The sequence below is a fragment of the Camelina sativa genome, chromosome 3 (assembly GCF_030686135.1).
Source record: "Camelina sativa cultivar CO46 ecotype springtype chromosome 3, ASM3068613v1".
Lineage (NCBI taxonomy): Eukaryota > Viridiplantae > Streptophyta > Magnoliopsida > Brassicales > Brassicaceae > Camelina > Camelina sativa.
In genome coordinates this window covers 5,847,225-5,866,355 of record NC_141882.1, presented here as the reverse complement: position 1 = coordinate 5,866,355, position 19,131 = coordinate 5,847,225, and the positions used below count along the sequence as shown (strand labels likewise).

At 33.9% G+C, this 19,131-nt stretch overlaps 4 protein-coding genes across 7 annotated transcripts; 2 read left to right on the top strand and 2 right to left on the bottom strand.

Annotated features, from left to right (window-relative positions):
* The first annotated feature begins 311 nt into the window (after positions 1-311).
* On the top strand, positions 312-2,339 carry LOC104773124 (UDP-galactose/UDP-glucose transporter 3). The gene is made up of 7 exons (XM_010497676.2): positions 312-567; positions 782-879; positions 976-1,106; positions 1,201-1,231; positions 1,317-1,420; positions 1,512-1,633; positions 1,728-2,339. The coding sequence occupies exons 1-7, from the start codon at positions 464-466 to the stop codon at positions 2,131-2,133; spliced, it is 996 nt and encodes a 331-aa protein (XP_010495978.1). The 5' UTR covers positions 312-463; the 3' UTR covers positions 2,134-2,339.
* Positions 2,306-6,250, bottom strand: LOC104773119 (transcription factor MYB124-like). Of its 4 annotated transcripts, none has more exons than XM_087508465.1 (11): positions 5,979-6,250; positions 5,174-5,369; positions 5,032-5,078; positions 4,813-4,869; positions 4,613-4,685; positions 4,464-4,519; positions 4,188-4,358; positions 3,791-4,091; positions 3,550-3,692; positions 3,180-3,462; positions 2,306-3,097 (listed from the first exon to the last, which is right to left on the bottom strand). In XM_087508465.1, exons 2-11 carry the CDS (start codon positions 5,264-5,266, stop codon positions 2,987-2,989), a joined length of 1,335 nt encoding a protein of 444 aa, XP_087364591.1. In that variant the 5' UTR covers positions 5,267-5,369; positions 5,979-6,250; the 3' UTR covers positions 2,306-2,986. The 4 variants fall into 4 exon arrangements, with proteins under 4 accessions (XP_087364591.1, XP_087364590.1, XP_019098985.2 ...); XM_087508464.1 differs by having other exon boundaries at positions 6,003-6,216; XM_019243440.2 differs by having other exon boundaries at positions 5,486-6,017.
* Positions 6,251-11,379: 5,129 nt separating this feature from the next.
* On the top strand, positions 11,380-13,524 carry LOC147946620 (binding partner of ACD11 1-like). Its single transcript, XM_087507190.1, has 7 exons — positions 11,380-11,457; positions 11,614-11,738; positions 11,868-11,904; positions 12,001-12,120; positions 12,251-12,495; positions 12,697-12,795; positions 12,887-13,524. Exons 1-7 carry the CDS (start codon positions 11,380-11,382, stop codon positions 12,918-12,920), a joined length of 738 nt encoding a protein of 245 aa, XP_087363316.1. The 3' UTR covers positions 12,921-13,524.
* Positions 13,525-18,216: 4,692 nt separating this feature from the next.
* LOC104773110 (uncharacterized) lies at positions 18,217-18,982 on the bottom strand. The gene has a single exon (XM_010497660.2). The coding sequence runs from the start codon at positions 18,913-18,915 to the stop codon at positions 18,331-18,333; it is 585 nt and encodes a 194-aa protein (XP_010495962.2). The 5' UTR covers positions 18,916-18,982; the 3' UTR covers positions 18,217-18,330.
* Between the last annotated feature and the right edge of the window lie 149 nt (positions 18,983-19,131).

The following is a 19,131-nucleotide window of genomic DNA, read 5'->3' as shown; positions in this document are numbered from 1 at the left end:
TCTATCATGCATAGGGCATCGCAAAATTTAAAATTCATTACATAATTTAACCATTTGTATGAATCGACGAAATAAATTTATTCCCAATTTGATATTTATTTATTTTTCATACGTGCAGTTCAGTTGATAAAAGGCCCAAGCCCAAACTATAAAAACAAAACGGCACGTAGTTGCACTTTTTATCGTAGACATGGATAGCAGTGTATGTGACTTGGATTCCAGAAATTAATCCACGTCTAACAGCCAATCAAAGATGCTATGTCATATTATACATCCAATATAATAATTACACGTGGAACATCTACGTCTCTCTCGCGCCTCCGGACACTGCCATCATAACTCCCGTTCCCACTTGAGATCGATCTCATTAATTTCGATCGCATAACTTAAAAAACCGTAAACAAAATTGAAAAATTCGAAATTGTTGCCGGAAGTACCACCGGAGAAAATTTTACAAGCGACAATGGAATCTCACGGTTCCGGTCTCCGGCGAGTTCTACTGTTGTCGTTCTGTGTCGCCGGGATCTGGGCTGCGTACATTTACCAAGGCGTTCTTCAAGAGACTTTGTAAGTAAAAGCAAAAACAATCTTAGGGTCGAATCGATCATTCTTGTTTAGCTCTTTGATTTTTTCTCTCGATTTTCTTTGTTCGAGATTGTTGCTATTCTAGGAATCCCTTGTTAGGTGATATGCGTTTTGCTATACAAATTTTGTGATTTGGAATTTATAGAACTGTAGCTGATGGAACTCAATTTTTTTTTTTGTAATTTTCGAATTTTAGGTCCACGAAGAAATTTGGAGAAGATGGGAAGAGATTTGAGCATCTAGCGTTTCTGAATTTGGCTCAGAATGTAATTTGCTTGGTTTGGTCTTATATAAGTAAGCATTCGAATGTTTACTCTTTTCGTTTTTTATTCACTAGATGTTCTATGAAGCTGATATATATTTTGTTTGGAATTATTTGAATATGGGCAGTGATTAAGCTGTGGTCCAATGGAGGTAGTGGTGGAGCTCCATGGTGGACATACTGGAGTGCTGGCATTACTAATACTATTGGTCCTGCCATGGGCATTGAAGCTTTGAAGTATATTAGTTACCCTGCTCAGGTAATTTTCAGGCATCTTTAGACATGGTACACTATGGTAGTGTAATGATACTTGAGGTTTAAACCTTTCTTTATGCAAATCTTGCTTTCTGCAGGTACTTGCAAAATCTTCCAAAATGATTCCAGGTGAGGTGTCAATTTAGAGCTTCAAATCATAATCGCTGTCAACTGTTGCTATGTGTATCTTATATAAGCTTTTTCCTTCTTGTAGTTATGCTGATGGGATCCTTAGTTTATGGCATAAGATACACCTTGCCTGAGTATCTTTGTACCTTTCTTGTTGCGGGAGGAGTATCCATGTTTGCCCTTCTTAAGGTAAGGCAGATCTGCATTCAGGAACTTTGATCATGACATTTGGTATACTCTGTATCTGTAAATGTAGTAACTTTCTTTGAATTGGTTTCAGACAAGCTCTAAGACCATCAGCAAGCTGGCACATCCCAATGCACCCCTTGGTTACGGGCTTTGCTTCTTAAACCTTGCCTTTGACGGATTCACAAACGCCACCCAGGATTCCATTACCGCAAGGTATGATTCTTGACGTTCTCTCAGAAACTTTATCCAGTCAGAACATCAAGTTTGTCATTCATTTGGACATAATCATCGTAATACATGGATGCAGGTACCCCAAAACTAATGCATGGGACATAATGCTTGGAATGAATTTATGGGGAACCATATACAACATGGTCTACATGTTTGGACTGCCACATGGTAGCGGATTTGAAGCCATCCAGTTCTGCAAGCAACACCCTGAGGCAGCATGGGACATTCTAATGTACTGTCTATGCGGCGCAGTGGGCCAAAACTTTATCTTCTTGACAATTAGCAGATTCGGTTCTCTAGCTAACACAACCATAACCACAACCCGGAAGTTTGTAAGCATCGTGGTGTCGTCAGTGCTGAGCGGGAATCCATTATCGCCCAAACAATGGGGATGTGTGTCGATGGTGTTTGGTGGATTGTCTTACCAAATTTACCTGAAATGGAGGAAGCTGCAGAGAATGCAAAAGAAGAAAAAGACTTGAAGCTGAGAATGAAGTTCCAGATTTTTGATTCTTCACAAAAATTGTTTTTGATTTGGGAACAGTTTACTACAAAATATAAACCCAAGAGGTCTGAAAGTTAGAGAGAAGAAAGCTTAGTCACATTAGCAAAATGTAAACTAATGCATTTTATTTTTAGTAGAAAACTTATATATATCAAAACCAAAATCAAATCATATTTCCACTCATATATGTCTTTACAATCATATGCTGCAATACAATATCCTAAGAGGAAAAACAAGTTTTAAGTTCTGTTGTCTTCTTCTTCTGCCATGAGAGAATATCAACAGATGAACAGGTAAAACTTGACCCTCTTCTGAGTCCTTTTTTTGGTCCTAAAGTTACACTCTGAAATACTTTTTTATATATATGTGATAGAGATTCTGTACAGAGATGATGAAAACAAATTAAGAAATCACGGGAAAATGCTCAGATGATGTATCTGAGTATGACCCTTAAGAGACAAACCAAAGAATTTTTCTTAAAGACAACACTGGTGCCTTCCTTTGTAGATGGCTTCCTTATATTTTAGTAAGAAAAGAAACTGAAAGCTGAATCTGAGTACATGGCAGATTCTTGAGAGCTTTCTTTTGATTGGGGGGCTAGAAGTGTTACCGTTAACATTCTAGGACCAACGTAGAAACTTTTTAAAAAAACCCTGAGGAAGGAATGCAGATCATGGCATGCCCGCTTCACAAAAACTTCCAGGCCGATATGGCTGCAAAACCTAAAATGAAATCTAAGCAAAAGTGGGGAAAAAAATCACGTCTCCAAGGAGACAAAGCTGCGGTTTATGGTATGAGAGAGATGGACCAAAGACGGTTGGTTGGTTGGTTTACAAGCTATGAAGAAGTACTCTTTTGCAAGGGGGTGGTTTTGAAGGATTAGCACTTGGACATGGAGAAGAGGACTCAATCCCAAGTGTTTTTAGCAGGAAGCTCCTTTCCTGCAAAAGCAAAAAGTCTTTTAAGACTCGATCTTTGATCAAAGCCTAAGTACTGTATGATGAACATAAATGATGAGCTTACACTTTCAGAGAATTGTGGACTTGGGATACCATCTGCTAGAGATCTGAACAATGGTGTGACCTGAACAGGCGAGCTGAACTTTTCTTCGCCCGAGATGGGCAAATTCTCATCAGGATCTTGTGGGACATCGCAAGCTGAGGGCAACTCCTCCCCAACTTGTTTATGTTCTGTCTGAGTATCTGATAATGATGGTTGTGTTCTATTATCACCAGACTGATCCAGCATGATGGTTGATCCTGAACTATACTCAGAGCTAGCTGGTGAGTCATGAAGATCAGGTTGCCTAAGGACATCGTCAAATGAAAAGGTTAGACAATCAAAACATTAAGACGAACACAAAATTTATGTGGTGTCTAAAAGCTATTTTCACCTCCAAGATGGCTGATTGTCTTCATAACCATTCCTCAAATCCTCTATAAGGTCCTTAAACTCCTCGATTTTAAAATCGAAATCATTTATTCCATGTCTGAATAGATCATTTTCTTTGCCTTTATTCAAGAAATCCTGAAGGACCTGGACATAAACATACAACAAGAGAGAGATTGAAGTCATGAAGCTTAAAAACATTTTGCAATATCGTTATGTTTTGAAGTTTTGGTTTCTTGGCCTACCTTCCATGCATTCTCCATGCTTTGTTCTGTGTTGTCTGCATTAACTTTTAGCGCCAAGGAGCTTAGAAGTTCAGCTTGTTGCATCAAAGCTGTCACTTTTGGATCATCCTTCTTAAGAAACATCCCTTCACCATCACTCTCCTTCACATTGCTTGTTTGATTCTGGTCCTCCAAGCTATCATCAATACCTATGGCATTGCGTGCCAATACCGAAAATGGTGACCTCATCATGTTCTGTTTCATACAAGACTCAGGCTTACCATTGTTACTGATATCTGTGAGATCTAGAATGTTACTTCTCCTGAATAATAATAACCAACAAAGCACACAAAATGTGTGAAGTTACTTGGATAGATTTATGTTTATTAGATCAAAACAAAGCAAAATAAAACATTACCTCATTCTCTTAGCGATAGGAGCGTCGTTCTCGGCTTTTTGCGGTGTACTAATACCGTCTAAGAACAACATTCTTTTGTTGGTTGAGTTGTTGTTCTCTATAGCCATAGCTTCATGCTTGGCCCTCTTCTTACAAAGTGTTGTAAACCTGTTCTTCACAGCATTATCCGTTCTACAACACACACACACACAAAAACAGAACATTAGTTTAATCACTCTGGTCTTATTATGATGACTTCATTCACCCACCATTAAAGCTTGAGCGCTTTGATTATACCTGCCTGAAACCACCTTGGCTATCTCAGTCCATCTATTCCCAAATACTCTTTGCGCCTGAGAAAATCACACACAGGAACATAAAAGATCAGACATAAACCACAAAAACACCAAACTTTTAAAAAGATCTTATCCATGTAATGAAGTCACCTCACACAAAAGCATATCTTCTTCAGGGGACCAACCTCCTCTCTTGAAATCAGAGTTTAAATAAGTATACCATCTGCAAAACAAATATCCATCTCCGGATTCAAAAAAACAAAACACAGAGAGAGAGAGAGAGAGAGAGAGAGAGTTTTGGCACAAAATAAGCAGATCAGTTCATCAAATATATATGATACGAATGAAACCTTCTTCTGCATTGTCTTGTGCTTTTATCTTTGAACTTGGATGCAATTATCGCCCAACTAATATCATCAAAATAACATAAACAGAAACAATATAATCAACAACCTTTTTAAGAATAATCCTTCTTTTCAAAAAAAAAAAAAAAAAGCAATAAAAAAACAAAACTTTTTTTCCAAGAAAATAAAGAGAGAAGAAGAGTGAAATGAGTAATGAAAGCTCACTTTTCAGTTCCATGTAGAGTAATCTGTTCTCTTAGTATAACATCCTCCTGCAACTCCATAAACCCATTTCAGAATCAATCAAGAACAGAGCAATAAAATACTATACAACAAAAAAAAACAGAGATTCATCATATACACACACCTCTTGTGACCAAGAAACAATATGACGTTCCTTTTTCTTGGAATCTTGGTTGTTGTTAATATTCTTCTTTTTTTTCTTCTTCGTATCTTCCATTTTTTCTTCTTCTTCTTCTTTTACTTCCTCTGTCTCTTTCTTACTCTATATATCCTCTCTCTCTCTCTCTCTCTTTCTCTTTCTTTCTTCGACGCTCCGTTACCTTTTTCAGAAAAAAAAAAAAATCAAAAAAACTTCTACTATCATACACACAATGACTGCTTCAACTTTTTTCCAGGAAAATAAAAAGAAAAATCAAGAAAACAAAAAACAAAAAACCTAATTAAAGACAAACTCTGAAAAGGAACTCATTTTCGTCACTCAATACTCTCAAGTTTACCCTGCTTTATTTTATTCTCCACTTCATTCCTCTGTTTCGATATATATATATATATATATTTATATATATATATATATATATTGTTTTTACAGAGATCGAGTTTCTCCAAAACGGCTAAAAGAAGAGAGAAATAAAAGGCTTCTTATATAAGAAAACACATGTGTCTCGTTTTATCAAACTCAAAAATACGAGAGAAAAATAAATTATAAAAAGAACCCATGAAATTTTTCGAAATATTTTCTTGATTATATATATATGTGTCTTGAAGTAATTTTATTTCTCTCTCCACATGAAAACCATTTTGTAGAACTATAATTAAATATATTTAAGATAATAATAAAAGAAGAAAGATTTTTAAAAATGAAAATGGGAAAGCCAACGGAAGGAAGAGTAAGTGCGCGGGTATGAAGGCAAAGTTTGAAAAAACTATACTAATAAAACGCTGAAACCCATGACCTTTGTTCTCCATTACTGCCTCCTCTCTTCACCAATTATATGTTTCTTTGTCTTTCTTTCTTTTTGTAAATTTTCCTTTTGTTTTTATTTTATAGACTCTTCTATTTTGGTTTATTAATTTACATCTAGTAGTAAGTTAGTCCATTGCCATTGGGTTTTGTTAAAGTATAGTAGTAGATAGAAGTAGAAGAATATTATTGTAAGAAAAACACTTGCCATTATCTTACGGTACTAGTGTCGTCTAGCTTGAATTTTGTGGAGAACATGATTACTTTTATGGGTTTCCTACACCGGGTTTTTTTTTTTAAAGTTTGGTTCAGTATATATTGGCAGAATATATGGTTACATGTATAATGTGTATATAAATATGTATATCAGTTGAAAGGAATGACATATTGGCATGTACAATAAAGTTTTTAGTTTCAAGTACGATTTTATGTAAAAGTATTCTTTTAGTTGTTTGAAGGCCTTTTACTTTAATGTTTTCTCGTTAAATTCATCTAGTAAATTATCTAAATTTAAATATATTATTATATATTATAGAATGTATATTTGAAAAGAACAACAAAAGGTGAGAGTAAACAAAAATTAGAAAATGGGGAAAAAAAAAAAGTATACTGGATTTGGAAAAGAGAAAATAAAAAGATGGTTGAGATTGGCAACACTTCGTTGGTGTTTTGTTAAAGAGGGTACATGACAAGTAACGTGTGATTCAACGGCCATTATTCGTTTGATTTCGATTCCTTCAGCTTTCAAATTTTAAAAAAATCTTCCAAAATTTTATTTATTTTAATCCCAATCTATGCATAGAGAAGCTTATTAGAGAAAGTCATGTCCAATGAGCTGTTTCAATTTAATTTAGATATACCCAAACGGAAGCTCCCACCAGTCACGACGAATGCAATTAATTTTGGTAACTACTTGCTACCCTCTCTGGAGTCTAGTCTTTTAGTGTGTGTGTGTGTGTGTGTGTACAGATGAACGAAGTAAACAACCAAATAGTTGAAATTATTAATTCTTGAAGTCACTAATTTCTCACCCTTTCGAGAAAATGATTTAACTTACTTTTGGAAAAATGAGCCGAATTAGTGGTTTTTCTTGTATAAATAATCAGAAGATCATGTTTCCATGTTTTATTAGTATTTAACTTTAAATAAATAATACTATCAAAGAGAGAAATAATCAAGTTTTGATATTATTTCGAAATTAAAAAAATCAGTTTTCACAACAAAAACAAGAATAGTTCATGAGTTATGAACTGTCGAGTTTTAATTGGAACATGAGATACAAGCGATACATGTAGCGCGTGTGGTGCCTTTGGATTTGAATTAAGACAGCGAAGCGCACCTCTGACATATCACATTTTATAAACAGTTGCTGTAAGAAAATATTGTATTATTTTACTGTTACTTAATTGTCTTTTGTCCACATCCATTGTGAATTTATTTATATATATTCGCTTTTTGTAATTGATTCTCTCAATTCTATATAGTTAGTTAGTTTTATGCCCAACTTTTCATTCTTCTCTTCTCAGTTTCTATTTTGTATTTTTACTCTAAAGTATCAATTAGTGCATGCAGTAACATACGATTACATAAGTGTCAACTTGTGTATCTGTGCATGCAGTAACATACGGATTAGCAATAAAGACTTCTAAACCAAGGATTGAATGAAACTTCTCTTTTATTATTAAGTGGAAGTGCTTTTTAAAGATTTATTATTTTTAAACCAAAAAGTTTCGAACCGAGTCATAACCAGACGAAAGTTATATTTTTGTTCTGTATAGTAGAATTTGGAAATGGTTCAAATTCATCATATCTCAGCTATCGATTAATATTAAACGTTAATAGTTTTATGCTAACTTCATTTGGAAACTTTTCGGTAGCCGATAGCATATAAAGATTTTTGTTTTCGTATCCTTAATTAGATCTCTCATTCAATTAGTTTCTTTCGAAAAGACATTAAAAACATCTTAACAATGAAAAAGATAAACATTTCAGGTCAATCTTGGGTCTTATTTCACCCCATTTTATTACTGAATAACAATAATACCTATATATTATATTCTTATAATAATACGTATGTGCATGTTTATATCTACAACTCTACATATTTGTACGAACGTACGTACGTACGTGTTGTATCATTCTTCGATCACTGGCCATCCATGTAGTGCCTAGCTATCAAACGTATGTAGAATACATTAAGAATATTTTGAATGAAAATGATACGTGAATTAACGTAACTCTCAACGATACCTTAGTCACTACTCTCAATAAATAGGAGATGTACTAATTATAAAACATGATTTCGATTTGTAACTGACTGATGTATGCATATGGAGACAGTGAGGCACAATACAACTTATAGTATACTTTTATATATCATCATCTATATGTCCATTGTCCAAGAAAAGAAAGCACATGAGCATTGTGCCAAGTGCATGTCAAGGAAAAGTCAAAAGATTCAATTTTAGTAGTAAGCGGACCAAACAAAATTCTAAATGCAATTAGATTGTCTCGTTAGAAAAACGATGTTTAACAGTTAATACTATTACATCCCGATTCAACTTTAGTGCCCATATAGTTAGGCGAATATGCTAATTTGGTAATGACTTCACCACTTTTCGTATATGAGCCCTCTATATATGTATTTAGTTTGTCTACCCTCGTCCGACAATTAGTTAGTTGTTTTAGGAAGTTCATAAGATTTTTCAGTTAATCATGCATATTATTTTGAGGTTTATGTTGAACAGGAAGATGTTTTGGCGGGAGGAGAATCAGTGACTCACTGTTTCATTCTGTTCCCTCCACTAATCTGTTAATGACTTACTGGTACATGGACACCACCCACAATTTATCAACAGTTAAAATCATTATTCCAACAAATAAAACACACACGTAGAGGTGTACATAACTAGAATGGATGCATAAAAATTAGATTCTCGAGCATAACATTGATGTGATCAACGATTTTAACAACTTACATTTACACTTGCATGGGATATATTGAGTTACACTTTAATATCTCCACAAATCAATAATGTGGAAAGATAATTTATTATATTCTTATAGATATAATTATTTAGGTCGCTTGCGTAGTTTGACTAATTATCTTTCCAATGTATATACATATAAAGTTTGAACATCTTGAGAAAACATAATCTAATCATTCTCACAAATTAATAAATTAACAAATGTGTGTGTTATATGGAGTATATGTTATGGAGCAAAAGGGTCGGTGGTATGAGAAGGCCCACAAGCAGACACCGATAGAGTTACAAGAAACCAAAAAAGGACTAAAGTCTATGATAAATAATGGAACCCTATGTAAAAGCCTTCCTTTCTACTTCACATTTTACACTACGAACACATTCACTTTTTATTTTTTATTTTCCTTTTTTTATATTCCCTTCATTTCAAAATATAAGATGTTTTAGCCAAAACACATAATTAGACATGTTTACTTTAAAAAAGTTTAACAAATCATAAACAAAACTGCATAAAATAAATAAATTAAAAAATTAAAAACTTGTCTAAAAGTAGTCTAGAAAATTGAAAATATCTTATATTATAAAACAAGCAAAAACCTCTAAAACATCCTATATTATGAAATAGAGGGAATATAATTTATCCAACGAAGAAGTCTTTCTAATATTCGGTGCCTTTTTAATTTTCTTTTACTAACTTTATCTTCTTCGTCTTTTAATCTTTTAAAAACGGATCACATGAGTTTTATTGGATGTTTAACAAAGAAACAAAATAAAGTTTAATTGGATGTTGATTTTGCTGCTGTTTGGGTACTGTGTCTCGATTCTAAGATGGGACGGGGTTATTTGTCCTCTCGTGTACATAATATTTTATTTATAAAGAGAACGTTTGACGTAATAAGAAGATTAGTTTAACGAAGACATATATTGAACAAGAAAAAGAAAAAATAAAACGTTAACAAAGACTTATCGTTAAAACAAATATATAATATATCAATGATTAATCAGAATGAAACAAGCTGCATGAATTAAAACGTGCTTAATTATGTTTTTGGGGTGCTTAGTTATGTTTTCCCCCCTTTTAACTTTTCTTTTCGATCGGAAAGCAATAATTTTTAAGAAAGTCGAGATGAGCAAATCATGTCGTACGTAATTTGAGATAACACTCCTGTAGATATAATATGTAGACACTAAATATGTGTTAAGGTTTGGTTTTCGTAAAGATGTTCAAGAGCTAGTTTTTTCAAAAGGGGAGAAAGGAAAAGTGTTCCCTCCACCACATGGGTCGTTCTCAATTCTTTATGCCATTTTGTGTGGCTTTTTTTGGATCTACTGTGATTGAGAGTGAACATACATCTTCCATCACATCTACAATCTTATTGGATCAATACCTAGCTAATGCTTTTGTACCACCTGTAATCTCATACCTGATATCCCCCAAACTAATTATGCAGCTTTGCCAACACCTCGTGTAGCCCCAGCTATGAACAACTCGCTCTTCTGTTTTCATTTTCAAAGTTTAATTCATTTAAGAATAAGAAAAGTTAGTTTAGCTTCTTCCAAGAATAGACATATATAGACGAGGTAAAGTTTTCATAGTGCGGTAGTGAACCAACGCATTCAGTTATGTTTATGCCTGGCATGGTCCTATTTTCAAAGGCTTTTCTAAAAGATATGATCAATTTATACCCGGTCTAGGACCAGATCAGGCTGGTGACATCCGCTGCAATTTATAATATTTTTTAGACGCTAATTACATCGTTCGATCGGACCATTCCATCAAGACATCTCAGACCATTTGTAATCAACATATACATCCTCGTTTCCTGATTTAAGCATCACTTAACACTAACGGTTAAACTTTGAATTTCAAATTCTAAACACTACTAGCTAGTTATATAGAATAAAGGTGAAAAGAGACCTAAGTCTCTAATACAAACAAAGCTATGAAAGTACGCCTAAGTAAGTGACTAATCATTCATGGGTCCATAATAGAGCAATCAATTAAATGACTTAATCAATACAATAAAAAATTTTGGTTTTTCACCAGGTGCTGACAGCTCAGCTTTTGTATTTAAGGAAACATACAACTCATCTTTTATAACCAATTAAATCAATCAAATCTGTAACCAATCAAATCTGTAACCAATTAAATTATAACAATAATACAACTTATCTTTTATAACCAATTAAATCAATCAAATCTGTAACCAATCAAATTATAACTAATAATACATATCATCTGTAATTTTGCTTATCTATCAAATAACATTATAATAATCTGAAATTTATCGAAAATGTCTACAAAATCTCAACAACCCAAAATCTGATTTTTCAATTCTCTCTTCACCCTGTCTCAAGAACTCGCCACCACTCTGTAGTAATAAGATGTGTGAATCAATTGGTGTTCTTGATACAATTTGCAATCCACTCTTGCTCAAGTTTCGCTTGAAATTTCAGAACCATGTGAAGCTATATTAGTATGAGGTAGAGATCAGGAAGAGTATATTCCTTATATTTATGAGTTTCGATTTCGTCTGGAAGTGATAAACTGTCGAATTAGATTAAATTGAGATATTTGAAGGTTTCTCTATTTTTTTTTCTTTTTTTTTCAGCTGTTAGGTGAAGATAGATCATCAAATTGGATATGGTGTTGAAGTGACTGGGTTATCTCCATCTGTTACTGAGAAATATCTTATTGATTTCTTCTCTTTCTCTGGTACAATCCAATATATAGATATTGTCAGGTAAACAAACCTTACTTGTAGACAAAATTGGTATTTTGTGCATATTTTGGATTCACAAGATTATATATGTTATGTTGTTAACGAAACTAAGTCGGGTGAGCAAGCTTGCACTGCTTATGTGATGTTCAGGGATTCTTATTCTCAAGAAATTGCTATTTTACTCAGTGTAAGTATTGTTTCAATTTTATTCACTTTTTTCTTTCTTTTTGTGTGTCTCTTGAGCATGAATAACTCGGTTCGTTGGAATTCTCGCTTTCTTCAGGGCACAACAATATTGGATCAGTGTGTTTGCATTAGTCGTTGGGGACAATATCACAAAGAGTTCGATTTCTGGAATGCGACTCCGCGGGGTTTTGAAGATGAATCATACTCAAATGTAAATGTATGAATCTTTCTTTTACACATTTCTCAGTTTTGATCTTTTTTGGGTTTTATTAAATAGTAGAATCTTACACTCACTGGTTTCAGGTTTGGTCTCATTTCTAAAGCTCATTTATTCTTCAATCATGTAGCCTCATGCTCAACAAGGCAAGTTCAACGCTGGAGAAGCAGTGACTAAAGCTCAAGAAGTGGTGAAAACAATGCTTGCCACAATATTCGTGCTAGGCAAAGACACTTTAAGTAAAGCTAAAACCGTTGACGAATCCCACGGTGTATCAGCTACGGTGATGGCTAGAGTTTCCCAATTAGAGCAGAGGATTGGTCTCACTGACAAAATCTTTACCGGACTTGAAGCTGTAAGAATGACCGAGCAAAGGTAATGTGTAGAGAACATAATTTGTATTCGATTTGGTGTGTCACATTCTGTTTTCAAGGAACTGAGTGTTATCTATTTAGTGGTCACCTTTCATTGACAAAAGAGTTGGATAGTAACGCAAGTGTGTTTCCATAGACATTTAACTATGTTTTTAAGTTTTATGTCTTTTTTTTGCTCCAAATTGTTTTGGGAGGCGGTTAGGACTACATCTTCGTTACTCGGTTTATCCTTTTCCTTCTCCAAGTATGTTCTGAAGTTGGATCGGAGTTCCCGAGAATCACCAAATCTGTGGTCAACAAGGTATTTACTCATTTTCTTAAGATGAATCTTTGTTCTTTTTGTCGTATATATCTCATCGGAAAATTTATTCATGGCCACCGCAACCAAGAAGCTCCCGCAGCTCAAGTACGCCGTTGATGGACTGACTGAGATAAGGTTTTATGTTGTCGATTCTGGATCTTCATTGTTTAGACTGTGGCTTGTTTCCTTTTTGTTTTAGTGCGAATGAGAATAGTGGGTTCATCAACCTCGTGTCACGTTACCTCAGGGGCGTCCTTCAATCGCCTACTTCCGTATTTTGTATCTTCGTATGCTGTCTTCAATGACTTTATGATTTAATATATGTTAAGAAATACTATATAAAACCTACTTTGATATGATTAGTTTGCTTTTCTTTGCAGGACTAGATAAGTCCGTGAGTTAAAAAAATTTAACTTAAAATGTTTCTTTTCTGATTTAAAACTATTCCATGCATGAGCTTTTAGGTAATTTTTTATTGTTCTTGTTTCATGCAGGCTAAGCATAGGTTAATTCCTTATGTTCCGATGTTAGTGCCACCAAGGAGATGGAAAATATATGCTTTCAAACTTTTTTCTTCTTTGGTTCTTAATACTTATGATTCATATTTTTTAATTGAGAACCTCATGCCCACACATTGTTTTATATAGACATGTGTTTGTAGCACTTATGTGTACAAGTACTGCCACATTTTCTTCATATATGACAAGTGTGGTTACTTCTTTTTACTTACTATAATATGCGTACTCTTTATTGGATCCAAAAAACAACAAGATGCACTAACAGATATTAATTATTTACAAGACAGCTCATAAAGTATTTGAGGTACATTGGTTTTATATTAATATTTATATTCTGGAATTGAACTTTGAGTACGATTAGATACATTCCAAATAACTTAATAGTAAATTCTAATTCCAAACAATTTATATTATATTTTGATTTCAAAAAATACAAAACAAAAATCTTATTAAAAAAATTCAAAAACAACCCGCGACATAGCACGATACTAACCTACTAACATTGTAATTACTTAACTACTCTGTACACAATATGAATTTTCACATTATGTTGGGTTATATCGACGTCAATTTAGGAGAAATAAGAGTGAAATGTATTAATGAAATATGCTAAGGGTCCAATTAGAAAAAGACTGATTGAAATATTTCTATTTTTCCAAGGCTATGGCCAACCCTAGGTGGACTTTGCAGCAAATATTTTGACCAAGTCCGTGACAATATATTGCCATATAATTCGCCAAATACACAGTAAATTAAATAAATTAATTGATATGCATATTAGAGTGATATATTGTTTTTGTGTTCTTTGTATTCTAAAGAGTTCCATCCTTATCCTCATCATGAAAGCAACACTACAATGTATGGTCTACTTAGCAAGTTAGCATGCATCTAAAGAAAAAGAATTGAGCAGTGAATTCTCTTTTTTTTTTGTCAACAGTGAATCATCATTTATTCCAATTTAATGATATACATGACCATGTACATAGTTTTATACATATGGACTCATCAGAATAAAAATGGTTACTAAAAATCTATGAGTTTTAATGATAACTAGTATATAGTATGTGAAGATCCACAACAAAAGTGGTGACTAAAAATCTCGACAAATATAATCAAAAGATTCATCCATAGATGATCATAATTAATGTAGAAACAAAACAAAACTTGGTATAAACTATATAAAGTATGTGTTGATGGTGTTAGTTGTTGGAGGAAATGGCCCAATTTCCCAAAGAGATTGATTGTAGTTTTAATGAGCTGAAAACGTTCGTGGGGCTCTCTTTTTCTGATCACATCATGGTCAAGTAGGAGCGGTCTCCAAATCCTACCACTCAGCTCCACGTGTCTTTCTCTTCTCTCCCACGTGGCTGCCCACTACATGTAAACCAAACCAAAACTAATTGGGACTTCAAGAAACCGGAAATTTTTTAAAAGAAAAGACTAAAGAAAGAGTAAGAGATTTTCTATGTAATGCATGCAAATTGAAATACAATTAAACCAAAAAAAAGAGAGATATTTCTACGTAGAAAACTACATACTCGTGATTATTCGAACTCACTCTACGTAAACGATTTAATTTTAGATTTACGTTGATGGTTACTCTCTTCCTGTTTCGTTAGTCTAATGGTCATGTACCATTTTCAACTCTACTTATAGTAGAAATTCGAGCTCACTTGTTTTGTGGTAACTTAAGAGGATTTAACCATTTTAAGTCTGTTAATTTTGTCACGTATAAAACTTACTTAGATACAATAGACTTTTACTTCAACTAACCGTAGAAAACAAAACTAGGTCGTATTTTAGAATGCAGTAATGTATATCTTTTGACCAATTCCTAGTCTAACGAAAAAAAATATAAAATTTAAATCTGTACACTTTTATATACAGAATTAGGCCGTGCTCGTGGTTTTGGGTATCATTCGGCTCTCTCATCATCACTATAAGTTGCCTTTTATATCGTTTATTCGCCACAACGTATGGAACTCAATATTTTATATAACAAAAGTGTGGACTCAATTGGTTTGAGAGGACTCAACTCCACCTCTTGGGTTATATAGACTTCTAGTCAAGGCATATGATTAGAGCTAGGGGAAGGCAATATGACATTGTAAATATATACATATTTTTGATCAAACGACATTGTAAAATTTTAAAAATTGAAAAATTCAATATCCGATCGAATATCTGAATGTTAGTGGATTTTTTTTAATATCTGAAACATGTATAGATAAATCCGTTAGAAATACGCTTATGCGCTTGGGATTCCTACAAAGCGTACGTGGGGCATATCGCTACATACTTGAGCCAGCTTTTTTTTTTAATTTTCAATCAAAACCCATTATATTAAACTATGATCAATCAACGCTCTTTTGGAAAAACCTTACAAACATCATATAACTTATATGGGTAACACTAAAACAAACTTCACGGGATTTTAAAACCCGGACCAAAATACAACAAACTAAATGGCTAAAACAATGTCAAAAATAAGGGATTGTAACAATCAAAAGGATAGGGAATGATATCACAAAAGAATACCATTCAGTTTTAAAAGATAATATGACCAGACAAGGCCACATACTTTTTGATGTAGCTTCTCCAAATCCTATACAAGGAATTAGAGTGACTACTACTCCTTGATTCGAGCCAGCTTTTCTAAACCCCTAAAACCATTCATTCTTCTTCTTTTGAAATACTTTCTTCATATACCTACGACTCTATACAAGGCTATACACCTAAAAGCTCTTAAAGGAATCCAATGTCCATCTTAATTTTACTTAGTCCCCCGTAATCAAAAATTTATCTTTCTTTCTTGGTAACAATGTGAAGATTTTTATCTTTTGGTTAAGGTGCCCTTTGATCATCATCAGATTCCCTTTTGATGTACTAACCTTTTCATTTTTATTTTGGATTTAAACTAAAATTTCTTATCTTTTCGATATATCACTCTAATTTCTTTGCATGGCTTTAATATACGTTTAATATGTTTTGTTAAAGTTAGCATATATATATATATATATATATATATATATTCGTTATAAATCTCTAGAGATTTTTCATTTCTGTGAGGAGGAAAGAAGAGAGGAGGGTGTAAGAAAGAAGACATTCTTACACAATTTAAGGATACTTGTTACTTTGTTAGCCTGGCATTTGACCGAACTTCTACTATGCGCCGCCCTTTTCTGTGTTTATGATTAAATTAAAAAGACTGACCAATTCAGAATTAACCACTTTTCCTTTTTGAGACAAAGCTAATAGTATATTATAGTTTCTTTTTCTTTTGAGGCTTTCATAAAATTATAAGTTAACATCCAAAGAATTCAGCTTGTAGTTGTTTAGAAAATATTTACCATATACGATCCTCATTATTTTAGTTTTTAGATATCTCGTAAATGTGCTCATGGCTGCATGCATCTAATTCAGAGACACGTATGACGTATGTGAAAGTATGCAATACGCCTACTTGTTTACACGTGTAGAAATGGAAAGAAATATAGATGCGCACGTACATGTATGATGTATGCGCACATTTGTGCCCATGCATGTGAATCAATGTGACATAAAGCTTTGAGGACAATGAGAGGAATCTGAATTCTGCAAAATGTTCTTTTTAATTGAAAGTTGAGAGAGTGGATAGAGAGAGCCATCTAATCTTTACAGTGCATATTTATGCTTTATGCAACTTCTATGAATTCCCATCGCGAAACCAACTTTCAACACTAAATATTTGAAAGCAGTGTCATTCATAATTAGGGATTTTCATAACAGTAGTAAATAAAATAATTAATAAAAACAAGAATATTATGGTCAAAATTGGGAAATGTGGAAGACTACCTAAGATTTGATGAGAATGTGTCAGTAGGCACTAGCTTTTAAGGCCTTTCTCCTTGTACTCATCAACATTCTCAAATACGAAACTATCTAATATTGTATATTCATTTATTTTCGATTCTTCAAATATTTCTCTAACACATTTAGATGGAATCCAATGGAGATGTATATGGTCAAATTTAACAGAGATATGGACCCTATGGTCAACAAGGCATCTGCATAAACATATATATTTCCTTCTTATTAATTTTTGTGTTTATTAAAATTAAATTATTAACATAGGAAGCTATTGAATATGCAATACGCGAATGCAGAAATGTAGTATAATGTTTATATTATAAACTTTTGTTTGGCATAGACTAGATGCTTTAAAATTAATTTAGAGATTGATTTGCTTATGATGATTTTGGTTATTAGAAAAGTAAAAATAAACAGTGGTTGGTGATGTTGGACTGGACTACACGGACAAGAACACCTTTGGGCCGTTTCTCCGAAGTATATAAGGGCATGTCCATTGCACATTTTTTTAGAGGGTCTTTGATTAAAAAATAATTAAATAAGACACAACAGTATAGATACGTATCTTTGCAGACATTTTAAAGAACCTGGGAGACTCTTGACGTGGCAACATGTTATTGGTCTTCAATTTTTGTTTTGTCCTTTTTATTTTCTACTAGTCTATCTCTCTCTAACTCTCTCCTTCTCTCACGTGGCAACAAAGTTAATGAGATCCAATTAAATATTAAGTTTAATATCATTTTTATTTTTAAGACACAGCAAAAAAAGTTTACCGATGTAAATGCTTAATGCTCTAATGTTTCTACGATATTAGCACTGCGCCGTCTGAGGCTCTGAGCTAATATAGGTCCCTATGTAAAGAAGGTTACTCCTTCATTCGGTTACATATAAGTGAATAACCGTTGCATCGTCTCGATAATTTAAAAGCTCATTGGTGGAGATTTTCATTGCTTCACATGTGAAAAAAGTATATGCCATGTTATCCTCTATTGCCCTGATGACAGAGTGACCCAGTCGCATAGATACACATTAGCATAATACATACTCCTTAAGCTAGTTTGATCATTTCCAACCATTTCATTCATTTAAGCAAATTACTAAACACAATTAAGCCAATTTAAATTTGCTTTGCAGTTTTACACAGAACAGAGTAATTTTGAGAAAACGATCAAAAGCCTTTGGCGCCAGATTCTTTCAGAACAGCAGGCTGATCAGCCATAGATAAACAGTACTTTGCAATCTCTCTGAACTTAGGAACGCTTCTCAAATCCACTTTTGTCCCATCTCTCAAAGTGATGATGATGTCACCCCATTCTCCTATGAACCTCGGCACGACTTGAACGTCCTTGATCACTTTGTACGAGAAATCGCTCCTGTCTTCTCCCGTTAGTCCCGAAATCACCGTCACGCGGAGGTTGGTGAACCTGTAACGGAGGTTAAAGGCTCGAGATACAGCGGCTAATGTAAGTGGGAGCCAGAGGATGGTTAGGCCTAGGATGAGATTAGCCAATAGATCACCGTAATGAGCTCCTCCGTCGAAGTAGATGGTTTCTTTCTTCACCGGTTTGGGATTGGAAGGGACGGCAGAGGCAGAGGAGGAAGCTAGGAGCAATCTTTGGATTTGTCTTTGTGGCAATTTGGTGGAGGGAGACAGTGAAGAAGCGGGGAAAGAGAATGTTGTAGAGAGGAGGAGGGGTTTGCGGACGACGGAGGTTACGGCTGTTGACGCTGGAATTGAGGAAGAAGCTGCCATGAGAGAACGATTTGGAGTTTGATTGTTGAGACTTGAGATTGGAGCGTAAGAGGTTGATGATGACTACTCTGTTTTTTTGGATTCGATGTTTGGCACGCAATGTACCACGTGGCGTAAGCTCTATGGAGAGCTAGTCTATCCAAATATTGAATCAATATCAACCGTAGATTCCAGAAATTATTTCAGAAACAGATCATGCTATTAAGTAAGCTGATT